A 25,814-nucleotide genomic window follows, 5' to 3' on the forward strand; every position below is an offset into this window, starting at 1 on the left:
CCAAATACCTCTAACTGCAAGCCACATGACTGGGAGATGTGTAGAATAAATAATTGGGGCTGGTCTTCATTTAATTTTAAGTTTTGGAAATATATGGTCACATACATGCCAATAGATTTATGAACTCCATGATAATTTGTTTTGGGAACATGCTTCACCATGTAGTGTTCTTCTATTCTCCAGTTTTATTTCTGGCAAATAAAATTTCTTTGAAGACTGGAAAATGAGATTGAAGTACCAAATAATTCAGGAGAGGGGAAGAAGAAAATGATCTCTTGATAAAATTTGCATTTAGATTACTACAAATGAGTTTATGTGAATGAACTCTGCTCCATTGCATATTAAAGTCAGTGGCCTCGTACAGGACTTGTAAGTATATTCCGGGTTTTCTGGCTCCCGGTTCCAGGCTAGTTGGAGGTGGGGGCTAGGAAGGAGATAGGGGTGGTTTGAAATACGTTAGTAACTGCTACTTGATTTCAAGTTTCTGTTGTAGCTACCCAAGATGGTATTTAATGATGAGAATATCATTTTAAGACTTATGATTGGGGAAGTCCTGGTAAATTGGAAGCCATTTAGAGATTGTCTTCAAGTGTATTTCTGACACAATAAATTTAGTTGTGATAAAAACAGGGTCACTACAGAATTGCTTTTTACAGGCTTAAATTACTTAGTTTATTACTATAATTTAAACTTGATTTCTGATTTGAGAATTACAAAGGTTACATGTAATTTTTATGTATTGTGATTTCCTTAAACTATTCTGAAAGGATTATTGTGATGGAATTTCAACTTGGAGAAAAGTTACATCAGTTTTTGCTTTTTCAGGGAAAGAAGTCAAAAGGATTTGGGTAGACAGGCCATTACTACAGATTGCTGAGTAAAATAAGACTCCTAACAGTAATACACGATTTATGGGAAAATTAGATTCTACATGGCATCTCACAGAAATCCTGACATTCCTTTGTCTTGGGGATCATTTAATGGTGGTAACTTTAAAATGAGATGAAATTTGAGTAGTTGTGACATTTATGAAATAGAGGTATTGTACTATTTGAAGGGCAAATTTGCCAAACATGAAGGCATATATATCATTATTTAAAACCTAAAGAGAATATCAGAATTTATATTGGCTATAGAATAGTCAGCCATACCAGGTGGTGCATCTTACAATCCCAGCTATACAGGTTGAGGCAGAAGCTTGAAGAGGTAGGAGCTCCACTTGTAATTGCTTGAAATTATTTAATATGCCATGATGAATTAGAAAAGGGTATACATTACTTGTTCTCACTTATTTTGAATGTCCCTCGGGACAAAAACGTAAGAGAACAAAAGCTAAGTTCATGTATATGTTTGTATATTACACTTACCTTCTGTTCTACAGTCAACGTGTATGTATAGTGTAGTATTGGGTAATAGAGTTTACTTTTTTTTTCCTTTTGAAATAGTACTCACATGTTAGTAAAAAAATTATTTCTTGAGAGTGCTTCAGAATTATTAAGGGCAAAAGCATTACTTTAAATTTTACCATGCCTTCTGATGTTATATTTATTTTTATAAAATTAAACAAATTTTAGCGGACTTATTGGGTTCCTGAAAATCCATTTAGCGTTTAGGAGCATCAAGTAAAGTAAAGGCTTTAGAGAGAAGATACTAGAATCATTCAGTTTCTATGACTTACTGTTTTTTGATCAGTTTGCTTAAGTTGCCTAGTTATGATCATGTTTATTTTATTTTAGCCTGGAAGCTAAAATAGAATGGAAGCTCCTTGAGGGCAGGGCATCTGAGTAATGGTGCTATGCAGGCAGATCAAAAACAATCTTAAGCACTTTTCCCTTTGTAGATATTCAGGTAATTTGTTGTATTGTTAAATTCATTTAGAATCCTTTTAAATGCTAACATGATGTTGCCATCCTACAAATTAAGGTTATGAATTTCCATATTTAAATTGTCAATATGACTTTACAAAAATTATGAATAGTGTTACCTTCAGTTGCAGGACCAGATGTAGTACGATTTAAATGCTTTATGTCTTTTATAAATTTTCAAATATTTGTGTGAAAGTCACTATTTACATTTTCCTAATTTGAAATTGGAGGGGAAAAGAATGCTTAAACGTCATCCTTAGCAGTGACCCTCTGAAAATCCATTTTATCAATTTTCTTTCACGATAGTGTTCAGTTTAAGTGTATTATGCTACAGAAAACTCTTCATGTTTATTTATGAAGTATTGGTACTGATTTTAATAGTTTCTATACTTTTAAATATAACTTGGTAAAAAATAGCTACATCTACATGAATAGCCTTTCTAATCTACCAAGTGATAGGAAAAGAAAGTTAGATCATAAAGAGACTTTAGTTTTGAGTAAAGATGGTATTCATGTTTATTGTGTTTATAATTGACAGTTTATCTTGAATAGTACTATTTCCTTTGGTACTGAAGATGGAATTCATGACCTTACATATATGAAGTCTGCACTCGGCACCCACTCTCACTGATAATAACATAAAACTTCTTGGAGAGCACTTAAATAGCACAGGATATGAATCCTATATTCCAGTGCCCAACTTCAGCAGTTCTAGTAGGGATGTTTAACCTCTTTGTTTTTGTTTTTAGGACAAGGTTTCTCTGTAGCTCTGTCTGCCCTAGAATTCACCTGTGGACCAGGCTGGCCTTAAAAATCAGATCTACCTGCTTCTGTCTCCTCTAAGTGCTGGGATTAAAGATGTACATCACCATGCCTGGCTTTTTTTTTTTTTTTTTTAAATCTCTTTTAATTACTATGTCTAAACAGTATTTCCCCTTTGTTGAAGAATTTTGCTCATGCTAGTTATGTGCTTATTGTTACTGCTAGAAAAAACACATGTTGAGCTTAAAGTACACATCTGTAATGTCAGCCCTCAGGCTTAGACAGGATTGAATTGACATGATACCATCCTGGAGGATATAGTGAGGCACAAAAGCAAAAGTATGGCCTAAAGTAAGTAAACAGCACAGAATACTTTGCTTTGCCTTCATCTTGTAATTACTTTTTTGGTTTTACTTTTGTCTTTTTTTAATGTCAGAACTGTTGACACTGTTATTTACCTTGTCAGTAGACTGAAGATAGTCAAAACAGTATAGTATATAATGTACAATTCTACTTTGCCAAAATAGGTCCGACCCTTAATGTATCACCATTTGTCTAGGTAGATGCCTTTGCAGTTACTAAAGAGCTGTGACTTGATTTTTTCGCCCTTCTCTTGAGTTTCTGGTTACCTTTATAAGGATAACCTTCTTGGTGGCTTCTCATTACTCACTTGTCTAATACATTGTGAGATTTTTTTTTTTTTTTTTAAATTAAACTGTACTGCCGAATTCCGTAGCTAGTGCTTCAGTTCCATTTGAATTTTTTTTCAGGTTTTACTTTGAGAAATGCTTCATGACCTTGAAACACTTATTCATGGGGGAAGGTAACTATTATACCTTGCTCTTGTTTGATAGTCGGGAATCATTTTTTTCCCTCAACTTCAGAGATACTTGGATACATTTAATTTTATTTAAGCAGTTTCATTCAGACTCTCCAACCTCTTTGCAGGATTCAAGTATAGGTCCTAACTTACTCCCCTTTATGGAATAGTCTTGACTCTCTCAGTTGGCTTATTTTGCTTTCACCATCAAGTGTTGAGTTTGTTACTGAGAGTTTACACACACACACACACACACACACACACACACACACTTTGGAGATAGAGGCTGGTCAAGAACTATATAGACCAGACTGGTCAAGAACTCAGATCTTCTGCCTCTCCCTCCTGATTGCTGGAATTAAAAGTCAGTGCCACCATGCCTTGTCTGTATTGGGTTTTTGTTTCTTTTTGTTTTTTTATATAGTAGAGTTGAATTTACTAAAATATTTTTATTCAGTTTTTAAGCATGAAGATTAAGACACAGGTACTCTGAAAGTAAGATAATCTAGAGGCAGATGTGGGATTTCAAGTGCACTGTCTAGGTCAGTCTTATATTTTAAATTATAAGAGGGGCCTCACTGTCTTAAATCAGACCATAGCTGTTCACAGGTTCTAATTCACTACTGATCAAGAAAGACCTGTGGTGAGTCCCTTCTCTTGTGAGGTCACCACCTTTGCAATATCTACAGATGTATAATTAATATAGTGTAGTCAGCTGTGGACTTCTGGACTCAACCATTGATTAATCTTAAATGGGAGAATTTTGAGTTGATAATATCCAGTAAGTTGAAAAAGAGTCCACCTGGTTATTTTTATGCTTCTAGTTTTTCTTTTGTTTGATGGTTACTTATTTGTATTTATGAGAGAAATACTGATAAATTTTGTTAATCCATTGAGATAGCTAACTGCAAATCCTCTGAGGAAAAAAAATCACTATTCAGGTTTTGTTTTCAGATTAGGAGCAGAGAAAAATAACACTTAATGATAGGACTCATGAACACTTAGACAGTATTCACTTTTGATTAGTCATAGACCTTAAAAAGTGGTTTTACGGGGCTGGAGAGATAGCTCAGAGGTTAAGAGCACTGGCTCTTCTTCCAAAGGTCCTGAGTTCAATTCCCAGCAACCACATGGTGGCTCACAACCATCTATAATGAGATCTGATGCCCTCTTCTGGCCTGCAGGGCATGCAGGCAGAATACTGTATACATAATAAATAAACAAACAAATCTTTAAAAAAAAAAAAAGTGGTTTTACAACTCTCACCCCAGTTTTCTCCCTTCCTACTTTTTCAAACCAAGAGGCCTTGCCTTTTGCCTCCCTTGGAAAATGCAATTGTATGTATAGTTCAGTAAGTACAAAGTATGTAGGAGCTTCAGTTCTATAACTTTTGCAGGAGAAAAATCTTTATTTTCTGTGTAGTTGGGTGTAAATGCTGAATTTTAAAATCGAAATGGCTAGTAGAGTACATCATGGAAAGTACTACTAGATTTATTAAGATATCTCATCTTACAATCACTTTATAGTTATCTCTAGGGAGATCTGGGCATGGTAGTGAATGCAGAGGCAGATGGATCAGGTGACCAGCCTGATATGCAGAGAACGTTTTAGAACAGCCAGGACTAGACAGAAAAACTGTCTCAAAACCAAAAATCAACTACCAGTGCTGAATCTTGGTGCATGCCTATAATCCCAATACCTGTACAATAGGAGGTTAACCTGGGGTACATGGAAAGACTGAACTTAAAACTAGCACCTAGAATGTTTAAATATATCCTAAAGGACATTTTATTACACAGATTGGTACTTCACTAAGCAAAGCAGATTATTTTGAAGTGTCTAGAAATAAGACCAAAGGTTCAGAACATTTTAACATAGGGTTTCACAATATTTAGAAAAGCACTGAGTTGTTTCTTTTACATTTTGCAACTTTCATATTTTACCAGATAATGAGGCTTCAGTTTTTTGCTGTTGCAGGTAGCTTTCAGATTTGATATTTTGGGATTTGATTAGTGCTCTTTTGTCTTCTCTGGAATATGTTTATTTATATTGCTCTTACACTGATTAAAGAGTAATCCCTTAATTTTTTTTTTCTTTAAACCTGGACATTTTTAAGGTTATTCTTGGGACTTCCAGATCATTAAGTTAGGGTTATGATACTAAATACTGATTTTTATTTTACTGAATTAAGATTTTTGAATATAAAAATCTCATTGCTAATAGAACTTACTCATTCTTCCATAAAGCTCAGTTAGCTCAGTCTGTAGGTGTACATACACCAGGAAACTAAAGAGGGAACTTGGATATCTGACAGTTGGACTGGTGTATTTATATTCATAGGGATTCTCATTCTCCGACTGATTGGCCTATACTTTCATTTCTCACACAAACTGACAATATACAGGTTGATTAAGCAAAATACTTGATTGCTTCTAAATAGTCATGGTTCCAATGAATTAAATAATTCCCACCAACTTGAGTATTTTTAGGTGAAATCAGTAAAACCTTTTAGTCATCGGAACCATTAGAAGCAGCTATGTATAGTTACATACTTAATTCCCAAACTCGAGTCTTCATGCCTGCTGAAGACAACATGGTATTAAATTGATAGTGTAGTGTTCATATTCTGTGACATGTAGCTTCTTGCATTTTAATCAGACTTCCTGCCTAATCTTTTTATGCTTTTTATTGGGAAGGCTATTCATTAATCAGCATGAACTTGTACATTGCTGTTCCCTTGTTGCTCTTCAGGGAAAGAGTTTTTCAGTAAGGAAGCTAATATCTAGTCCTTTTTAAAGGAAAATGATCAAGCCATAGAGCATTGCTGTTACTTCTAAATTTCCTAAATTGCTGTGATAATGTTTGAGTTGGGAGTTGACATGTCATGTAAATGCCAGCTAATATTCTTATAGAAATTGTGTATTTTAATTTCTAGGATATGTTTATTTCAAATATGAGGTTGTAGACAATTTTCATGAAATACAATGGTGATAATTTATTGAGCCTGATCTGGAAATTTAAGGCTGAACCTCTCATTTCATTTTGTCTTTGAGACCGAGTCTCACTATATAGCCCTGCTTAGCCTGGATCCCTCTGTTTAGACCAAGCTGTGCTGGAATCCACAAGAGATTTGACATCCTCTGTGCTGGGACTAAATACGTATGCTAGCATACCTGGACCAACCTTTATTTTTTTGGTAATTAGGATGTTTCTAAACAAATATAGGTTAAACAACACCTCCAAGTTAACATGCTCTGTCCCAAAAATATCAGTAACTGCTCCCCTCACACAGAATAAACAATGTCTATTGAAACTTATCATACTCAATAATTTGAGCTGTACCTGTTTCTGCTGAGTTTTCTAGTATTAGAGTGATGGACATTTAAGTGTGGTTTCTTCTCACTAATTTTTTCGTAGCTATTAACAGGATGTTTGCATCCTTACACAAAACCTGGGTATTTGTGAAAGCTTTTTAGCCTTTGTAGTGTTTCCTTGTTACTGAAATCAGTCTTGAACCACCCCCACACTTTTTCCCTCATCTCCCAGCACACACCTTTAATCCCAGCACTCAGGAGGCAGAGGCAGGCGGATCTCTGAGTTTGAGGCCAGCCTGGTCTACAAAGACAAGAAACCTTGTCTTGGGAAAAAAAAAAAAAAGTACTCTTCGCACTTCATAATTTTCCAGCCTCTTATCACAACTTGTTTTTTTTTTTGTTTTTCCTACTTATTTTCCATTGTTTATAGTACAGCTTTATATCATAAGTATTTTTTAAGTTCAAGGCTTGTTTGATTTCTGTATTATGTGTAAATCTGCTCCTAGTTGTCTCTACATATCAGAGTACTTTTATTATATCACCACACCTAGTCAGATATGTTACATTTCTAAAGAGAGTAAAAAATACAGTTTTAGACAACAGCACTTTGTAATTTTAAATGCAGGCCACTTAATGGAAACTGCAAGTTTAAGTAGACTCCAGTTTACTAGTCATGGATGCATCAATTACTATCTGCTTTTGGATAACCTTAAAATTTTTTGTATGTTTATAGTTTTTCCTTCATGTATGTCTGTCCAAAATGTGCATGCTATATCTGAGGAGGCCAGAAGAGGGTGACATGCCCTATGCCCTAGAACTGGAGTTACAGATGGTTTTGAGTTTCTATATGTGTTTGGGAATCTAACCCTTGTTCTCTGGAAGAGCAGCCAGTGCTCTTTTACTGCTAAGCCACCTCTCCAGCCCCTTACATTAATGTTTTTCATGTTTCAGAATTGTGCTACACTTCAAACTACCTTCTTCAGACAAAAGTCTTACAGGCATATCAAAACTTTGAACATAAGTCTGAGAATCTGACATTGCTTTCTTGGGCAATTAAGTGGGTTTTTCATGTGTGTTATGTATGCTGTCTATTTTGAGGGGGAAAAAGAAGCACTTTGTAAACCTAAAGGTATCCAAGAGGAAAGCCATAGTTTTAAAACGTGGCAGAATTTTACTTGAATCTTCAGAACCACCTAAATTATTACTGATACTTTTTAAATTGAATTTCTTGCAGTTCATGTGCTAATTACATCCCTAGTTTTCCATGATTTCTTTACAGTAACAGGGAAAGTAAAACAAAAACAACAGGAAACAACTGGAATTTGCCCGTGACTATACATTTAAATAATTGTCAGTTGTGTTTTCAACATCTTGAAGACCTAGTGTTTGGAAGCGTCTGTTAGGGATAGTGGCAGTACAGGTCTCAAGTTGAAGTAATGAGTCCCCACAGAATGGCTCCATCACTGATAGCATCATCAATTCTGTAAGCATTGTTAAGAAAGCTTAGCTATTTAGCCTCAAGAAATAAAAGTTGAATTCTACATTATTCAGTGTGTGCACTTGTGCACATCTACAGTAGAAGTAACTGAACTGTTATCCAAGCACCTGGAAAATCTGCAGAGCTCCTAACTCTCTTGAGTGTAGGCCGTCAGACTGATTTCACTAAAAATTAGAATCTTCCTAGTCTTGTGTGCATGTTAATCAAAGAAGCACACATCTAAATAGTAACTGCATTTTAAGTTTTCCAGTAATACTTTTCAACAAAAATTTCCAAAATAACTTGATTCAAAATTTAAATGTGGATATACTATGTTGGATTTCTTTTAATGAGAAGAGACTTACCCATTTTTTAAAGGAAAGGTAAAAACTTATTTAAATTATTTAGTTAAATCCTTATTAGTAGAACTATAATTAAAATACTAATCTAAGAAAAATTTACTATTTTTTGTTGTTTTTGTGTCAAGGACATACTGTGGCCCAGTCTAGCCATTGTGTAACCAGGATGTCCTCAAGCTCGAGGCAGTGGCTCTTCTTCCAAGTGCTGGGATTCCTGCTGTGAGCCACCACATTTGGTACACCAAAAGCCTAATTGCGGGATGGTCTATAAGTCCCATGTCAAAGTTCCTGCAGCCCCCCTTTGGGTTTGTTTGTCCAGTTTCATAGCTGGTCTAAGGAAGCACTATGTACACCACAAAGTCCTCAAACTTGTAGCAGTCCTCTGCCTCCTGAATACTGGATTACACACTGCCATCACACTTGGCTCAAAGTGCTTTAAGATGTATGAAATACTGATAGGGTAAGAACTGTTAAAAACTTATAAAATACTTTTTGTGTTAAATATTTAAACTGCAAAGATAGCATATGTAGACATTTAAGCATCTGAAGTAATACAGTAAACATTTTTCTTTTTTATGACAAGTGTTAATATAGAGTATTTTACTTGTTTAAGAAATAAGACAAATATACATTGTTAATCTTGTCACAAGTTAGTGATAATAGATTATAAGTGCCTTTTCCAATCTAGTACTTTTTAAGTAGGTGAGTTGATATGTTCTCCATTGCCAGGCAGTTACATTTTCTAAAGTTATGAATCACACTTAATTGCATAACAGATTTTAGAAGCTAGCTTGTTATAAGGTAGAAATAAATCAACAAATGTGAAATATTAAATTTTCTGGTGCTAACCCTAGATGGGCATAGAGTTTTGGTGGTGGTAGGTTAATTTACCCAGGGAGTATCTATACTTGAGCCACTGATTCTGTAAAGTGGTAGTTCTTGGTTTCTTCCTAAATGGAGGTTTACCTCAATACCACAAAAATGTTAAATATGAAAGTAACACTTTTTGGTGGTGGTGGTGTTTGAGACAGGGTTTAACTGTGTAACCCTGGCTATCCGGGAACTCCCTTTGTGTACCGGTGTGTCCTGAACTCATCCTTTTGCTTGCCTCTTCCTCCCAAGTGCTGGGACTAAAGGCATGTGCCACCATCACCTGGCTGAAAGTAACACCTCAGAGCTCTCAAAATGACTGCGTTTCTCATGAGTGAATTAAATCTGCATTTTAGTTAGTTTTTTAAGGACTTGAAGTATACTTTTTTTTGTGTGTAGATTTTTATATTCAGATGTTGATATATAGTTATAGGTTTCAGGGAGAAAGACTATATTGAGAATAAATTTAAAATTGTAAAAAAAAATGAGTAAAAATACTTTAATGATTTATGACTGAGTAGGGAGGGGGCTTTAAAATAAATGTAACTCCTGTGATGAGTCTGAAGGGAGGGACTGGCTTCTAGGGATAGAGTATGCTATTACCCTTCTCTTCCTCATGTGCCCAATTTGTGCACATGATAGAATTATGTTAAAATGTGTTTTTCATTTAGCATCATGATTAAGTAAGTACACATGAGCAAGGCATTGTGTCTCTTGCCTGTAATTACAGCCCTAGGAGGCTGAGGCAGGAAGATTGCTGCGTGTTCAAGGCTGGATACTGTCTTTAAAAAAGTACATGTAATGTGAACTGGGACTTAGTACTACCTCAAACTCCGGTACACTATAGGATATGCTTGGAGGATGAGAGAAATCAGGTTTAAATTAAGTGGAAACGTTAGGTATTTTATTTAAATTTTCCTAGTGATTAATTATGAAATTTAAGTGAGAATAAACATAATTGCTGTTTGTGCAAGTATCTTCCCAGAGGCTTTTCAAGATCCTGACCCATTAAAAATTGCCCCATTACCTGTTGTTTAGGGGGAAAAAAACTATTATAGCCTTTAAATCTGCCCTGTATTATTTATACATTACATCTTTGTGTGACTTGTCTCCCTCACTAGATTGTAAGCCTTTGGAGGTCAGAAACTCAACTATTAACTCATTGTATCTTCCACCACATCTAGCACAGTGCCTTACACTTATTTGCTATTCAATAAATATTCGTTAAAATAATGGACATACTATTGAAGTTTGATGTCTATGGGCCTTTAGATGGATTATCATAGTTTTTAAACACACCTCTAGTACACAGTTGCATTATTTATAAAAACAAATTCACATTTGCTGAGCATTGTGGCTTATGCATGTAATCCTAGCACTTGAGGTTGAGGCAGGGTGATTGTCAAGTGTTCAAGACCAGCCTAGCTTCAGTGTGAGACAATGTTGCAAAAATCTTAACATAGTAGTGACCTTGCACAGCCTATGGTAATAGTCCAGGGCATATTTTGAATTTTCTTCCAATAAAAAGAAACTTTCAAACTATTCAAGTTCTAAATTTTGGGATTAAAAACATTCTGGTTTTGCTTTGTATTTTACACCTACAGTACACGTTTCATGTGTTTAATAGTTGTGGGATCAGAGACCACCAAAATAGACTGCCTAGATTCGGTGGGAGGTGGATAAACTTCTCTAGAGATTTCATGTTTTTATCTAGACCGGTGGATTAGGCTTTAATTTTCATGATTTCAAATCCAAAACATTCCTTGTATTAATGTGTAATGTTTAATAAGCACTTTTCACGCAATTTAATCTTCACACTTCATTAAATCCATTTTTTTAAATAATGAGATGAGAATTCAGGTGCTGAAGTAGGTAAGTTAACTGTTAAGTAACTTAGGCAAGACATTTCCATAGTTGCACTAGGGAGCTTAAGATTAGAATGACATTTTATAGACAAGTGTAAAGTGAATAGTACACTTTGAAGAAGCAGCATTTAATAAAGGTTAATTTTCTTAGATGTTTGTATCCTCTTGATTTTATTTGTGGATTTTAAAGAATCAGGGTATTTAGCTTAGTTGTGCACTGATTACTGTGTTGGAGACAAAGTTCAATCCTTATTACAGCCAAAAATACTCGTATGGAGAAATTTCAGTTTTCTAATTTTCAATATAGGAAAATTCCCTAGTTCATTCTAATTGCTCCTACAAAGAAATTAGACAAATGTTGGGAAGTTGTCTCATTTGAATAGAACTGTGAACATTTTTGAAAGTACATGCTGGCTCTTGGTCAAATTAATTTCAGAATAAGCCTTGGAATCAAATATTTTACCAGATGTTTACCAGCAAAGATCTTGCCAGATAAGTGACTAACTAGTTCAAACTACTTAGATTCATATCAAGCACTTAAAGGATAAATAAAGATTAATTCAATATAACCTTTTCTAAATTATTTTCTATTTTGGTATTAACCCTAGTGTGCTTCTATTAAAAAAAAAAACAGGAATATTTTGTAGTTCTGGAGACTAGACCTTTCACATATTTAGCAAACACTCCACTGTGGTCTTTTGATTTGAGATAGGGTCTTTGCTATGTGTTCTAGGCTGGCCTGAGACTACTGATCTTCCTGCCTTAAGTGCTAGGATTACAGTGATTTACCATGCCCTATGGAGTTATAGTGTAAAGTTACAAGAGTGAAATTAATGTTAATATTGCCTTGAAACAAGTTTTAAGGTTTGAATGAGTTTATAATATTTAAAGAGTAGTTAATGGTGACAGGCATACTTTACCACTGGAAATGTTAACTACCATCTACAAAGATGGTATGTATTTTGAGTTATTTAATGTCCTTTGGCCCATAAGTAATATCAAAGCTAATTCTGAAGAAGCTAGGGAAACGTGTTAATTTTAAGAACAAGGAGATCAATGAAATTTTAATGCTTAGCAGTAATAATGGGAAGAAAGGATAGTGCTTGCTGAAAAGGAAACAAGTCACTAAGGATGATCCACCTTTTCAGAATGTTGAGGAAATATTGATGAAGCTGCACACACTTAAAAAAAAAAAGTATAAGGAGCTTCTGTTTCCCTGCCTTGGAGGGTTAACATTCTAGGCATGAGAGATGACAGGTTACATGATGGCACTTGCCAGCGTTAGGATACCATGAAATCTTTCATCAGAAGCGATCCGGAGTAGGATCTTGTTTGTTCCAGCAATGTGGCTATACCATAGTTGAAACTAGAACACCTACGCTATGAGGATAATGTATAAGTTAAAATGCTTCGCACGGTGCTTGGATTTTTAGCTACTACAGAATACGAACATTAAAATTTAGAATGAGATTCTAAAAGGGAGTACCTAGTTTACCAACCTGCTTCCATCCTACACGGGTTTGTGACTAAGCCTGCCTGGTGAGGTGATTCTGGGTCCACCTTGGTAGTGACATGGCGAAGACGTTGGTGTTCTGCAGTGGGTGGCGGCCAGGTGGGCTGTTTCTCTCCCCACTGTCATAATCCCCAGTTTGATCCCCTATGAAAAAAACGGACTGCAAGGTCTCCTTCACTCCTTTCCCTTAGGCGTGGCTACAAGAATCGAAAGGGTGGGGCGGCAGGGTACGCTATACGGACTACACTTCCCAGAGGGCTTCGGTTGCCGCACTTGGGTGCTGTGCATAGGTAACCTCCTTACACTCTTTTGTAATCCTGCCAGTCTCGACGGTCTAGGTTTTCCCGGACTTCCGGATAAGCCAGTGGGTGGCCGGACCAGTATGTCTCGGTCTGAGCACGCCCGGGTCCTCCCGCAGGGTGGCGGCGGTGGACCTACTGCGGCCTTGCGTATGTTGGGGGCGGTGGCTGCGCACGCGCGGCGAGGGTTTCGGGGCGGGGCCTGGTGCGGCTGTGACTAGAGGCGAAGCTGGGTGGTGGGTGGCTATGTGGATCCGCCGCCGGGCGGTGGGGGTGTCCTCCCCCTCGGCCTCTGAGGGCGGCACGTCCTCCGCTGCATGGACCGAGATGGGGTCTTGGATGCGGACGATCGCGGGGAGGTTGAAGCAGCGGCTGCGGCTGGACGTGGGGCGCGAAATCTGCCGCCAGTACCCGCTGTTCTGCTTCCTGCTGCTCTGCCTCAGCGCCGCCTCGCTGCTCCTCAACAGGTACCTGCCGTTGGCCCCGCGGAGGCCGCTCGGGAGCCCGCGGGCTGTGCTGGGCTGCGGGCTGCTGACAGCGGGCGAGAGCCAACTCCGCACAGTGGCCTCGGGAGGGACGGCCGAGGTCGCACCCGGATATGCGGGCTGGCCGACTGCCCGTGGGCCGGGCATCCTCCGAGGTTACCTAGCCCTGAACCTTTCTTTTCTGACCATTTCTCAAAATCTGGGCCTTTGTCGCCTATTTTTTTCAGAACCGAAATATGTATAGCCACCTCAATTCGAGATGGTAAAAGGCGATTCAGTCACCGGAGGAGGGAGGGTTTAAAGTCCTGTTGTAGCAGCAGTCCCAGGCGGAACCCTTCTCTCTTGCAGTATTATACATGCACACACTCGCGGGCACACACCTTGGTAGCCACAGTTTCATCTGTCTTAAAGATTTTTGATCCGAAATCAGAAAGCGAAATAATACCCATCACATATCTACAATATTCTTGTTTCTCTCGCTCTTGTTAAGAGATGAAATATTCTGAAAAGTTAAAATGATTAAATTGAAAATTTGAGGTCAGGTCCCGCCCCTGAAGCTTGTAGATTTCCTTAGTTTTGCCCTTTCCAGAAGTAGTATCGGTGCATGGGGTAGTAGAAAAGATGTATACTTAAGAACATCATGTTGTTTCCTCTGATGTTTCGAGCAATCATTTTGTTTTTGAAGTAGTTCATCAGCAAGCATAACAGTGGAAAGCACACACAAGAGACTTAACTTAGTATTTTCACTAAGGCTAACCATTTACCGTGACTGTGACAGCAGTTTTTGTTTTCTTTTCCTGGTGGCTTTGTTTGTTGATTTGGAGCTGAAGTAAGTAGACTTAAGTAGTGATTACTATGTTTTTTTTTTTTAAGTGCCTGGGTTGTGATGGTGAGGTATTTGTTGGACTGTGGAAGAAGTGAGATCGTTTAAACAGTAAAAATTGTTAATTACTACCATTCCGTCCTCTGAAAGGCATTCCAAGCTAGACTGACAGGTTCAATTGAACTAAATGTAAACTACAGGATTTAAGTTTTGTCCTCAACTTTCTTCAACAGGAATTTAAGTGTAATTCCTCTCTAAGGTGGGACAGTCATTAGTTGAGAGCATATTGAACTAGCATTCTGAGGTCATCAACTTAGGAAGTCATAGCATCTAATATTATATGTTGCTAAATCATAAAATGCTGTCTGGTGTATGTGACATGGGATCTGTACCATGAATTTTGTATTATGTAAAAAAGGGAGAAAGTACACATATATTTTTATCTCTGAGTGGGCATGTTTATGAGTGAAACTGTTTTGGCATACTCTTTTCCCATTTGTTATTGTTGAATCAGCTAATGTGACTTTAAATATCATAGTGCTGTCTTTTTATTTTATTATTTTATGTAAATGGGTGTTTTGCCTGCAGATAAGTCTGTACCATGTGCATGCAGTGCCAATGGAGGCCAGAAAAGGGCCTTGGATCTCTTGGAACTGAAGTTAGAGAATGTGGGTGTTGGATTGGACCCTTCATTCTCTGGAAGAGCGGCCTGTATACTTAACCATAGACTATCTCTCCAGCCTCCACAGTGCTGTCTTTAAATAAATGGTTAGAGAGCCTCTTTCAGGAAAAGTATTAGGGAGGGTACAGAACAGAGTGAATAATGTACTTTTTTTATAAATTTTCTTTAACATGTGTACTGCTGTGTGTATGTGAGAGAGAGAAAGAGACAGACAAACATATGCTTTGTATTATTAGGTTGTCCTTGGAATGTCATATGAGAAAACCTGGTCCTTTCTGCCAATACGCACTAATAGGTTCATTTACTCTAAGACTTTTTTTTTTTTTTTTGGTTGTTTTTTTTTTTGAGACAGGATTTCTCTGTGTTAATAGGCCTGGCTGTCCTGGAGCTCACTCTGTAGACCAGGCTGACCTCAAACTCACAGAGATTTGACTGCCTCTGCCTCCTGAGTGCTGGGGTTAAAGGTATGTGCCACTACTGCCCAGCTTTACTTGTAGCTTTTTGAGACTTCTCCACACTCCTTTCTCTCCTGGCTGCACCAGTTTGCAATCCCACCAACAATGGATGAAGGTTCCCTTTTCCCCACAGCCTCAGCAGCATTTGCTGTCAGCTGTTTTGTTGGTCTTTGCCGTTCTGGCTGGTTAAGATGAAATCTCAAAGTTGTGTGGGTTCGCATTTTCCTAATTGCTAAGGATGATGAACTTTTTTTTTTTTTTTGTGATATTTCTTAGTCATTTTCCTTTTTTCTTTTGAGAATTCTCTGTTCAGGTCTCAGGTCCATTTTTGGATTTTTTTTTTTTTTTTTGTGAGTCCTTTATATATTGTGGATATTAATTCCCAGTGAGATTATAGCTAGCAAACATTCTTTCCCACTCTGTGGGCGTCCTCCTTACCCAGCTGATTGTTTCTTAGCTGGGTAGAAGCCTTTTAGTTTTTAAGTTCCACTTACCAATTGTTGGCCTTCACCTCTTGGGCAAATGGAGACCTATTGAGAAAGTTCTTTTCTATACCTATATCCTGCAGGGTACTGTTTTCTTCTAGCAGTTTCAGGTTTCAGATTTAAGTCTTTTATCCATGTGGAATTAATTTTTTTGGAAGGTGCTAGATACAGGTCTAATTTCATTCTCCTGCATTTGGACATCCAGTTTTCCCAGCACCATTTGTTAAAAATGCTTTCTTTTGTGCAGTTTATTTTTGGTATCTTTGTAAAATATTAAATGACTGAAGTTACATGTACTCAGGTTTGGGTCTTTGATTTGTTCTCTTGGTCTATTTGTCTATCTTTGTACCAGTTCCATATTGTTTTTATTATTATGACTGTAATATATCCTAAGATGTGGAACTGTAATCCCTCCCACATTTTTTTTTTCTCAAGATTGTTTTGGTTTTCCAGGGTCTTTTGCGGTTCCATAAGAATTTTAGGATAGTTTTTTTTTCTACTTCTGTGAAGAATGAGAAGGGGATTTTGATTGAGATTGCATTTGATCTGTAAATAACTTTTGATAGAATGACCATTTTCACAATATTAATTTTACCAATCCATGAGCATGGGATACCTTTTCATTTTCTAATGCCTTTTTCTATCTCTTTCTTCAGAGCTTAATTTTCATTGTAGGGGTCCTTCACTTCCTTAGTTAGGTTTATTCCTAGATATTTTATTTTGAGGATATTGTGAGTGGGAGTGTGTCTGTGATCTTTGTATGTTTCTTCTTAGTGTGTAGAAAAGCTGTTGATTTTTGCAAGCTGATTCTGTATCCTGCCACATTGATGGATTTGTTCATCATTTCTAGAAGCTCTTTAGTAACAATTCTGGGATCTCTAGTGGATAGCATCACGTCATCTGCAAATAGGAATAGTTGGATGTCTTCTCTCCCTGTCTGTATCCCTTTAGTTTCCTTTTCTTGCCTTACTGCTGCAGCCAGCACTTGAGCACGCCGTTGAAAAGGCACAGGGATAATGACATCCTTGTCTTGTTCCAGACCGTAGTGGGCTTGCTGGAAGCTTTTCTCCATCTAGGAGGATGTTGGCTGTGGGCTTCCCCTTGATAGCTTTTACAGTGTTGAGGTATGTTCCCTCTAGCCCTACGTCTTCTAGGACTTTTATCGTGAAGGCATGTTGAATTTTGTCAAAGGCTTTTGCTGTGTCTGTTGAGATGATCATGTGATTTTTGTCCATCTATGTGGTTTATTACGTTCATTGACTTGCATGTGTTGAACCATTGCTGGAATTTTAGGGAAAAAGCTAAATTGGCTATGGTGTATAATCTTTTTGATATTTGTCTGTATTCTGTTTGCAAGCATATTATTGAGCAGGTCTTGCCCCCACCCCCCACCCCTCCATCTAAGATTATATGGCCTGTAGTTTTCTTTTTTTGCTGTCTTTACCTGGTTTGGGTATTAGAGTAATTAGTGACTTTGCAGAAGGAATTCGGAAGTGCTCCTTCTGTTTTTGTATAATTTATGAAGGATTGGCCTTTGGAAGTCTGGTAGAATTCTGCTGTGAATCCATCTGGTTCTGCAATTTTTTTTTTTTAAGCTGGAAGGCTTTTCCTATTTTAATCACCTCATTTGTTATGGGTCTTTTTAGGTTTTTTGACTTCTTGGTTTAATTTTGGTGATTTGGCTGAATTTAGAAATTCATCAATTTCTTTTAGGTTTTCCAGCTTAATAGAATACATATTTTGAAAATATTTCCTTATAATATTCTGAATTTCTCTGATGTTTTTAATAATGTTTCACTGTTTTATTTCTGATTCTGTCAGCGTGGGTCCTCTCATTCTTTCTTTTGGGCAATCTGTCAATCTTGTTTATTTTCTCAAAGAACCAGGTCTTAGATTTGTTGATTCTTTATATTGTTTTCTTTGCTTATATTTCATTGGTTTCTGCTGTGATTTGGGCTACTGTTGTCTATCCTTTTACTCTGTGAGGTGTTTATTGTTGAAGCTAAAATGGATTTCTTGTAGACAATAGGTAGATTTTGTTTCTTGATCCATTCAATCACCCTGTGTCTTTTTATTGGGTAATGAAAACCATTGATATTTAAAGTTATTATGGACAAGTGTGTGTTACTTGTACTCATCCTGTTGTTATGTTTGGTGGTATTGTTTGTGTTCTCAATGATACTTTGTATTTTAATATTTATGCCTTTGTATTTTTTTTTTAACAGTCTCTCTGCTGTGCTCATTCCTCTCTTCAGCTAAAAATATTTTGTTGTCAATCCCACAAGGGTGACCAGACAAGGCCAGAGGACTGGATGTATGACCAGGGTTGGAACTGGCAGGTTGGGGATGATGCATGGATTGGCAGGGTCAGCAGATCCACAGGTCTAGACCCCAGGGAAGATTGTGGGAGATCTGGCTGGGTGAAGAGGTTGGATAAGGTTCAGAAAGTACCAGGCTGGACCCTAGAGAAGACTGTGGAAGAACTGGTTGGGTGGAGAGGTTGGATGAGGTGCAGAAAGTCCCAGGCTAGACCCTGGAGAAGGACGTGGAAGAACTGACTGGGTGGAGAGGTTGGATGAGGCACAGAAAGGACCTGTGAGTAGTGGCAGATAAGGCAGTCCTTTAAACCTGTAGAGGGAATGCGGTAAGATGGCTCTGCTATTAATAGCACTTGCTGCTCTATTATGAGGACCAGAGTTGGATACGAGCACCAAAAATTGGGCAGCTCACAAACTCCTGAAATTCTAGCTCTAAGAGATCTGACATCTTTTTCTGACCTCTATGGGCACTTGTACATACATGTGTACATATCCTCATTCACGTTGTCATGCATATGCATGCATACACTTAAATCTTTAAAAATTCTGTGACTAAAAAAAAAATGCAGCAGGGCACTAGAGGAGCTGTAGAGATAGCTCAGTGGTTGAGTGCTCGTTATGCATATGTGGGGATCATCAGTTTAGATCCTAACTCCTCTGATAAGCCAGGCTTAGTCCCATGCCCATCACCCCAGCACTGAGGTAAATGGACACAAGAGGATGGCTGGGGCTACTAGCCTAGCCAAAAAGAACCAAAAGCGGGGTGGGGGGGTAGGGGTGGGGGGGGTGGGGGGTGGATGAGGGGTGGGGGGGTGGTTGCGCACGCCTTTAATCCCAGCATTTGGGAGGCAGAGGCAGGTGGATCTCTGTGAGTTCGAGGCCAGCCTGGTCTACAAAGCAAGTTCCAGGAAGGTGCAAAGCTACACAGAGAAACCCTGTCTCCAAAAAAAAAAAAAAAAAAAAAAAAAAAATAGAACCCAAAATGGAGAGCTTCAAGTTCAGGGAGAGCCCCTGTCTCAAAGAAATAAGGTAGGATGTGATAGAGGAGGACACCTGACTCCCTCCCCTGGCATCCCTCTATGGGTATAAGCGTGCATATACTACAGTCACATGTATACATCCACAAACAAACATTCCAGCCTTAGGGACTGCAATAAAAGCAGGGCCCTGTGGCTCTGTGTTGGTGTGTCTCATCCTGTCCCAGAGGCACTGGCATTGTCTCTGCTCCTGTGCCCAAGAAGCTACTGATGATGGCTGGTATTGATGGCCGTTACACATCATCCAGGGGCTGCACTGCCACCCTGGGCAACTTTGCCAAAGCCACCACCTTTGATGCCACCTCTAAGACCTGCGGCTACCTGACCCCTGACCTCTAGAAAGAGACTGTGTTCACTATGTCTCCTTACCAGGAATTCAATGACCATCTTGCGAAAACCCACACCAGAGTCTCTGTTCAGAGGACCCAGGCTCCAGCTCTGGCCACCACAAAAGAGTTTTTATACAAGAAAAATAAAGTGAATTAAGTCTGAAAAAGAAAAACTGGTTTTCCCAGGCGGTGGTGGCAAGTACATAGTCCCAGCACTGGGGAGGCAGAGGCAGGTGATCTCTGAGGTCGAGGCCAGCCTGGGCTACAGAGTGAGTTCCACGACAGTCAGGGATACACAGAAGAACTGTGTCTCAAAAACAACAACAAAAAAGTAAAACTGATTTTCTAGTACTTGTAAATAGACTCCTTTAGAGGTTGGTTTACATTACTATTTTTTCTAAGAATCAGCTTATATTTGGTAAGTTTGCTTGCTGCTGTTGTCCTTCCTATTGTTTTTTGTTCTTTACAGTTTCCTTGCTGTGCACTTGGAATTTCTTTTTATTCCCCTAGCATTTGGAATGCTGAGCTTGTTTTGAGCCAGATAATTCCTTGTTGTTGGGGGCTTTCCTGTGCATTGTGGGTATTTTTTCTAGCTTCTTGATGACAATAGTGCTGTGCTGGGGTTCGTCTCAGAAGGTGCTACAGCGAAATTGTCTGTACACTGCCAGATGCTACCTGGCTAGAAAGTTTCATCTTAATGTCTTTGTTCTAGTTGACTTTAGTTATAGCTAGCACTAATGAATGTAGAGTTTACTGTCATTCATTCTAAGTATAGGACTTTTTTTTTTTTTGGGCAGGGCCTCAGGCTAGGTAGGCCAAGCTGACCTTGAACTCTCTATGTAGCTCAGGCTGGGAACTTCCTGCTACAGGATTTTTTTTTTTTTATTTTAAGAGATGGGGCTCTTACTGTATTTTCCAGGCTAGCCCCAAACTCCTCCTTTTGCCTCAGCCTTCCAGGTAACCAAGACCACAGGCATGTAACTAGTAGTGGGTTCTACAGTTCTTAAGTTGTAATTTAGAATTCAAAAGCACTCTATTTTTTATTTTTATTTATGTGCATTGGTGTTTTGACTGCATGAGGGTGTCAGGTACCTTGGAACTGGAGTTACAGACAATTATGAGCTTCAGTGTGGGTGCTGGGAATTGAACCTGGGTCTTCTGGAAGAGCAGCCAGTGCTCTTAATCACTGAGCCATTTCTCCAGCCCTCAAAAGCACTCTAAAAAAATTTCTTTTTTTTTTCTAAATTAGGTACCAAATTAAATTTGATAACCTGAAGAGACATGAGACTATTAATGGTGTTTATTTCTCAGTGATTAATTTCTAAATGTTTATATAATTTATTACAGAAATCAGGTTGATATATGATGTGAACACTTCATCGATATCACGTGGGAATGCTAAATATATATATTTATATTTAATATGCTGTAATTATTCATTAATCTTAAATTTGGATTATACATGGTTGGAATGATTTTGGGGAAATGGGTATAGTTGCTACTTACAAATGTAAGATTTACTTAATTTTTTTTTTTTGTTTAGATGTAGAGTGTACTTCTTTAGTTCCATGGGAAGTTTGAATAAAGGAAACAATTTAGGAAGGTGAAGCATGAACTGGAAAGGCTTCATAGACATTTTGTAAACACTGGAGCCATAGTGGTTTTCCGAGGGGTGGGTATTAATGTTTAATTACTGAGTGAGAACTTTCACTCATTTATTGTACAACACACACACACACACACACACACACACACACACACACACACACACACCACGAATCTTAAATGGTTCTTATTAATAGAAACAAACCTGGAGCCAGGTACTGGGGTCAATGCTGGAAGATCAGAGAAGCAGAACAAGCCACAGTCACCTCGCCTCGCCAATTCCTCAGCTGATCCTGTTTCCTCAAACTGGAAGCCTCTGAGTCCTCATCCAGAATGAATCTCAGCTGAACTGCTGCTAAAAGCCTAAAAGCTTAATCAGGCTCTAAGTTCCTGATCCTCACGCCTTAAATACCTTTCTGCTTTCTGCCATCACTTCCTGGAATTAAAGGCTCTTGTTACCATGCCAGGCTGTTTCCAATGTGGCCTTGAGCTCACAGAGTTCCAAGTGGATCTCTGCCTCTGGAATGGTACGATTAGAGGTGTGTGTGCCACCATTTTCTGGCCTCTGTATCTAGTGGCTGTTTTGTTCTCTGACCCCAGATAAGTTTATTAAGGTGCACAATATTTTGGCGAACACAATATCACACACACACACACACCCTCCACGGGGAGGATAGCTTTTGGAAGACAGTTCTCTCCTTCACTGTATGAGTTCCAGGGATCTAACTCACATAGTCAGGCTGGGCAACGGGCTCCTTTTACCAGTGGGCGAGAGCATGGTTAGTAATAGGCACAGAGTGGATGTTTCTCAGGTGTAGAATTCAGAGCATGGCAGTCAGGTGGTTTCACTAGCTGGGTGGCCTGACCTTTTGACTTACTTGGTCACTGTCTATAAATAAGATATTACCATTTCCACATTTTTTTCCCATCTTAGCTGCTGCATCCCTCAAATTCTGAGCTCTGGGTCTTACAATCTCTTTTGCAAGTGGAGAGATATGAGGGAAGAATCTGGGATGCACATGAAGCCCAGCAGGATGCTTCCCTTCTCTCATGGGTCCCAGCCCCGGGGTGCTGTCTGCCTTGCTGAGAAATAGTTGCCACATGTCTTTCATCTACTTTCATGGTTCTTTGTGATGGGAAGACAAGTCTGGTACTGCTTACTCTATCAAGGAAGCACAAGTCTTTGAGCTTACTTCCTATCTGTTTTCTCATTGAGGACATTCTCCAGGTCAGCTGGACTCATTTATACAAGACTGGCTTTTGTTTTAAATTCTGTTATCAAACTAGGTGACCTCAGTGCTTGAGTGAGGAACTATCAGATAATCTAGTCTATATCAAGATGACTCTTCAGCCTCCCATTTGTATGACCATACAGTGGACCTTGCTGTCATTAGAAAGTACTCCTAAGACTCAAATATCTTGTGATGGTAGCACTCAGAAGGCTGAGGCTGGAGGACCACAGGTTTAAGGCCAGCCTGGGCTTTGGGTTCTGGGCTCTGTAGCAAGACTTTTTTTTTTTTTTTTTTTTGGTTTTTCGAGGCAGGGTTTCTCTGTGTAGCCCTGGCTATCCTTGAATTTGTTCTGTAAACCAGTATAACCTCAAACTCCCAGAGATCAGACTGCCTCTGCCACCCAAGTTCTGGCATTAAAAGTGTACACCACCACCTCCGGACTAAGACTCTGTTTTTAAATAAATAAGTAAAATGAAAAGTTGTACTGTTGACTAGTGTGCATTTCTCATTCAGTCAGTCCTGGTGTCCTGACTCCTCTACTGCCCCCCTAGCCATCGTCCTCTTCTGTTGTCATGTACAGTTTAGAGTTTGGAGTCCTGTTAACGCAGATCTCACGGCCTACTACTTCAGCTAGTCCACTTCAGCAGCTTTCAGTCTACTCACTTGACACAGTCCGAATCTTGAGTCAGGGAGGTGGGTCTAGTCTCCTCACTGCCTTGGTAAAATCAAATGCAAACTCATGGGGGAAGGGTTTATTTTAGCTTACAGGCTACAGTCCATCGTTGAGGGACGGCAGGGGAGGAACTCAAGCAGGACCTTGAAGCAGAAACCATGGAGGAATACAGCTTGTTGGCTTACGCTTAGCTTCTTCTCTATGTTTAGTTAAAAATTAAAAAATATTATTTTAACATGTATGTCTGTATGCCTATGTGAGTTTATGTATATCACACACATTATAGCCAAGGAGACCAGAAGAGGATGCTGGATCCCCTGGAACTGATGTTATAGACAGATCAGAGCCAGGTAGTGAGCTGCTGGGAATGGAACTCGGGTCTCTGCTCTTAACTGCTGAGACCTCTCTCCAGCCCTCTGTATTTTTTTTTTTTTAAGACAAGGTTTCTCTGTAGCTTTGGAGCTAGTCCTAGAACTCACTCTGTAGACCAGGCTGGCCTTGAACTCACAGAGATCTGTCTGCCTCCGCCTCCCAATTGCTGGGATTATTCCTTCCTTCCTTCCTTCCTTCCTTCCTTCCTTCCTTCCTTCCTTCCTTCCTTCCTTCCTTCCTTCCTCCCTCCCTCCCTCCCTCCCTCCCTTCCTTCCTTCCTTCCTTCCTTTTTATTATATTTATCATGTATACAGTGTTCTGCCTGCATGTACGCCTGCATGCCAGAAAAGTGTACCAGATCGCATTATAGATGGTTGGAAGCTACCATGTGGTTGCTGGGAATTGATCTCAGGACCTCTAGAAGAGCAGCCAATGCTCTTAACCTCTGAGCCATCTCTCCAACCCTCAATTGCTGGGATTAAAGTCTTCCTCTCTGTATTTTTTAAACTCTTCCTTTTCTTACTGGGTCATGTCATATATTCCTGTGACTTTAGTGTTTTTTTTTCCTAATTTCTAACCCTTTGTTTTTAACTAATATTCTCTGTAAAGAGTTACCATATATAGCCATTTGTAGGCCATTTTTCTGTGGCACATGCTAGGACACCTGAAACTTGGCCAGTCCAAAGACTGATTTGTTTCTTGAAGACTTTCCTTTTTGTTCATACCTAACCAGCTACTTCAGTCTTTTACATTTTTCTTCTGTTTGTCAAAAGAATCAGCTCCTTTTTTCTCTGTCTTTTCCTTGGTGAGGGTCCTTATCTCCTCTCCTAGATTATTGTAACAGCTTTGACATAGCCAGTGTGTTCCTAGACAAGGCCAATCTCTGTATTGCAGCCAGCGTGGACTCCGAGTAATGCTGTCACTTTCCTTCCTAGGACTTCCATGAGATTGTTTATCATTTCCTTAGCATCACTCAGTACTTACTTGTGCTCTCTTTTCATATTTTCTTTTTTCTTGTCTTGTGTATTTGCAGTTGTCCTTCATCTTTACTGTGTATTATTTATTTCATTTATTATTTGTATGTATGTGTATGTGTCAGGTATGTAGATGTGTATGGGAGCTCACAGCACCTGTGTGGAGGTCAGAGGACAACTTTGTGAAGTTGGGTCTCTCTTTCCACCTTTGTGTGATTTCCGGGGATCACATTAGGTCATCATGCTTACACCATCAGGAGGCAAGCACGTTTGCCTACTGAGCAATCTGCCAGGCCACTTAGGACTTTTGATAATAACTAATAAAAACTCAGTTTGTACTAATTTTGGCCAAGAGAATACTAAATAACAGAATACTGTTAACTAGGCCTCAGAGAAACACGGAACAATATTGAGAATATACTACTAACAAACACCTTCTTGTGCTAGGTGTGGTGGGGCATATGTTTAATTTCAGTACTTGGGAGACAGGGGCCCATGGATCTGCGAGTTTGAGGCCAGGCTGGTCTACATAGTAAGTTCTAGGTCAGCCAGCACTACAGAGTGAGACCCTATTCACAAACCAAACGAAACCAAACCAAACAACAAATCTCTTCATTTACTCTCCTGGGTTCTCCCTAAAATGTGACTTCATTCTCTCTCATTGCCATTTTTTTTTTTTTGAAGATACATAGCTGTCAGTTATGAGAGCATTGCTTGAGAGGGGAAAAGACTGATTGAACCTTGGTTTAGGGTACTAGTTTCTAGTTCACATAGTTCACCTTATTTATTTCTTTGCAAAAAAAAAAATGTGTAACAGAGTAATTTGAATTGAGTATATGGAATATCTTCTCTGTGTCTAATGGCCAAGCTCATTGTACCCTAGTTTTAGGGTACTAGCTCTAGGGTACTAGTTTGTAGTTCACATAGTTCACACTCTTATTTATTTCTTTGCAATAAATGTAAATAGAGAGTAATTTGAATTTAGTATATGGGATCTCTTCTCTGTGTCTAATGGCCAAGCTTCTAAATGTGGATTGATTTCAGTTTTTCACTCACTGTCATACAATATTTCCCAAACTTCCTTAGATGTAAAGATTTTTGCCAAAATCACTCTGATGTTTTCACCCTTTGTTGCTAATATTCCCGTCACCATTTGAGCCCAGGCTGGCTAAGGCAGACTTCCATCTCCTAGATGTTGGG

The 25,814-nt window shown here is 38.8% G+C and overlaps 2 protein-coding genes and 1 long non-coding RNA gene across 13 annotated transcripts in view; 2 read left to right on the forward strand and 1 right to left on the reverse strand.

Annotated features, from left to right (window-relative positions):
• Syncrip (synaptotagmin binding cytoplasmic RNA interacting protein) overlaps nucleotides 1–10,704 on the forward strand; it is a 47,469-nt gene extending 36,765 nt beyond the window's left edge. For 5 of the 8 annotated variants that reach the window (XR_013052493.1, XR_013052487.1, XR_013052488.1 and 2 more), the window contains 2 exons: nucleotides 184–369; nucleotides 826–7,087. The gene's annotated coding sequence lies outside the window, so the exon portion shown is untranslated. Of the gene's footprint in view, nucleotides 1–183; nucleotides 370–825; nucleotides 7,088–8,725 lie in introns of those variants that run through there. The other 3 variants (XR_013052494.1, XR_013052495.1, XR_013052489.1) reach the window with 1 other exon arrangement.
• Nucleotides 1–13,342, reverse strand: part of LOC143274087 (uncharacterized) — a 30,591-nt gene extending 17,249 nt beyond the window's left edge. The window contains exon 1 of the long non-coding RNA XR_013052501.1: nucleotides 12,832–13,342. This is a non-coding gene — a long non-coding RNA (uncharacterized LOC143274087). The remainder of the gene's footprint in view (nucleotides 1–12,831) is intronic.
• Nucleotides 257–25,814, forward strand: part of Snx14 (sorting nexin 14) — an 81,084-nt gene continuing 55,526 nt past the window's right edge. For 2 of the 4 annotated variants that reach the window (XM_006983705.4, XM_042281320.2), the window contains exon 1: nucleotides 13,391–13,611. In XM_006983705.4, coding sequence (XP_006983767.1) covers nucleotides 13,391–13,611 — 221 coding nt within the window. Of the gene's footprint in view, nucleotides 370–13,342; nucleotides 13,612–25,814 lie in introns of those variants that run through there. The other 2 variants (XM_076575420.1, XM_006983706.4) reach the window with 2 other exon arrangements.

This window comes from Peromyscus maniculatus, chromosome 7 (genome assembly GCF_049852395.1).
Source record: "Peromyscus maniculatus bairdii isolate BWxNUB_F1_BW_parent chromosome 7, HU_Pman_BW_mat_3.1, whole genome shotgun sequence".
NCBI classification, from domain to species: Eukaryota; Metazoa; Chordata; class Mammalia; order Rodentia; family Cricetidae; genus Peromyscus; species Peromyscus maniculatus.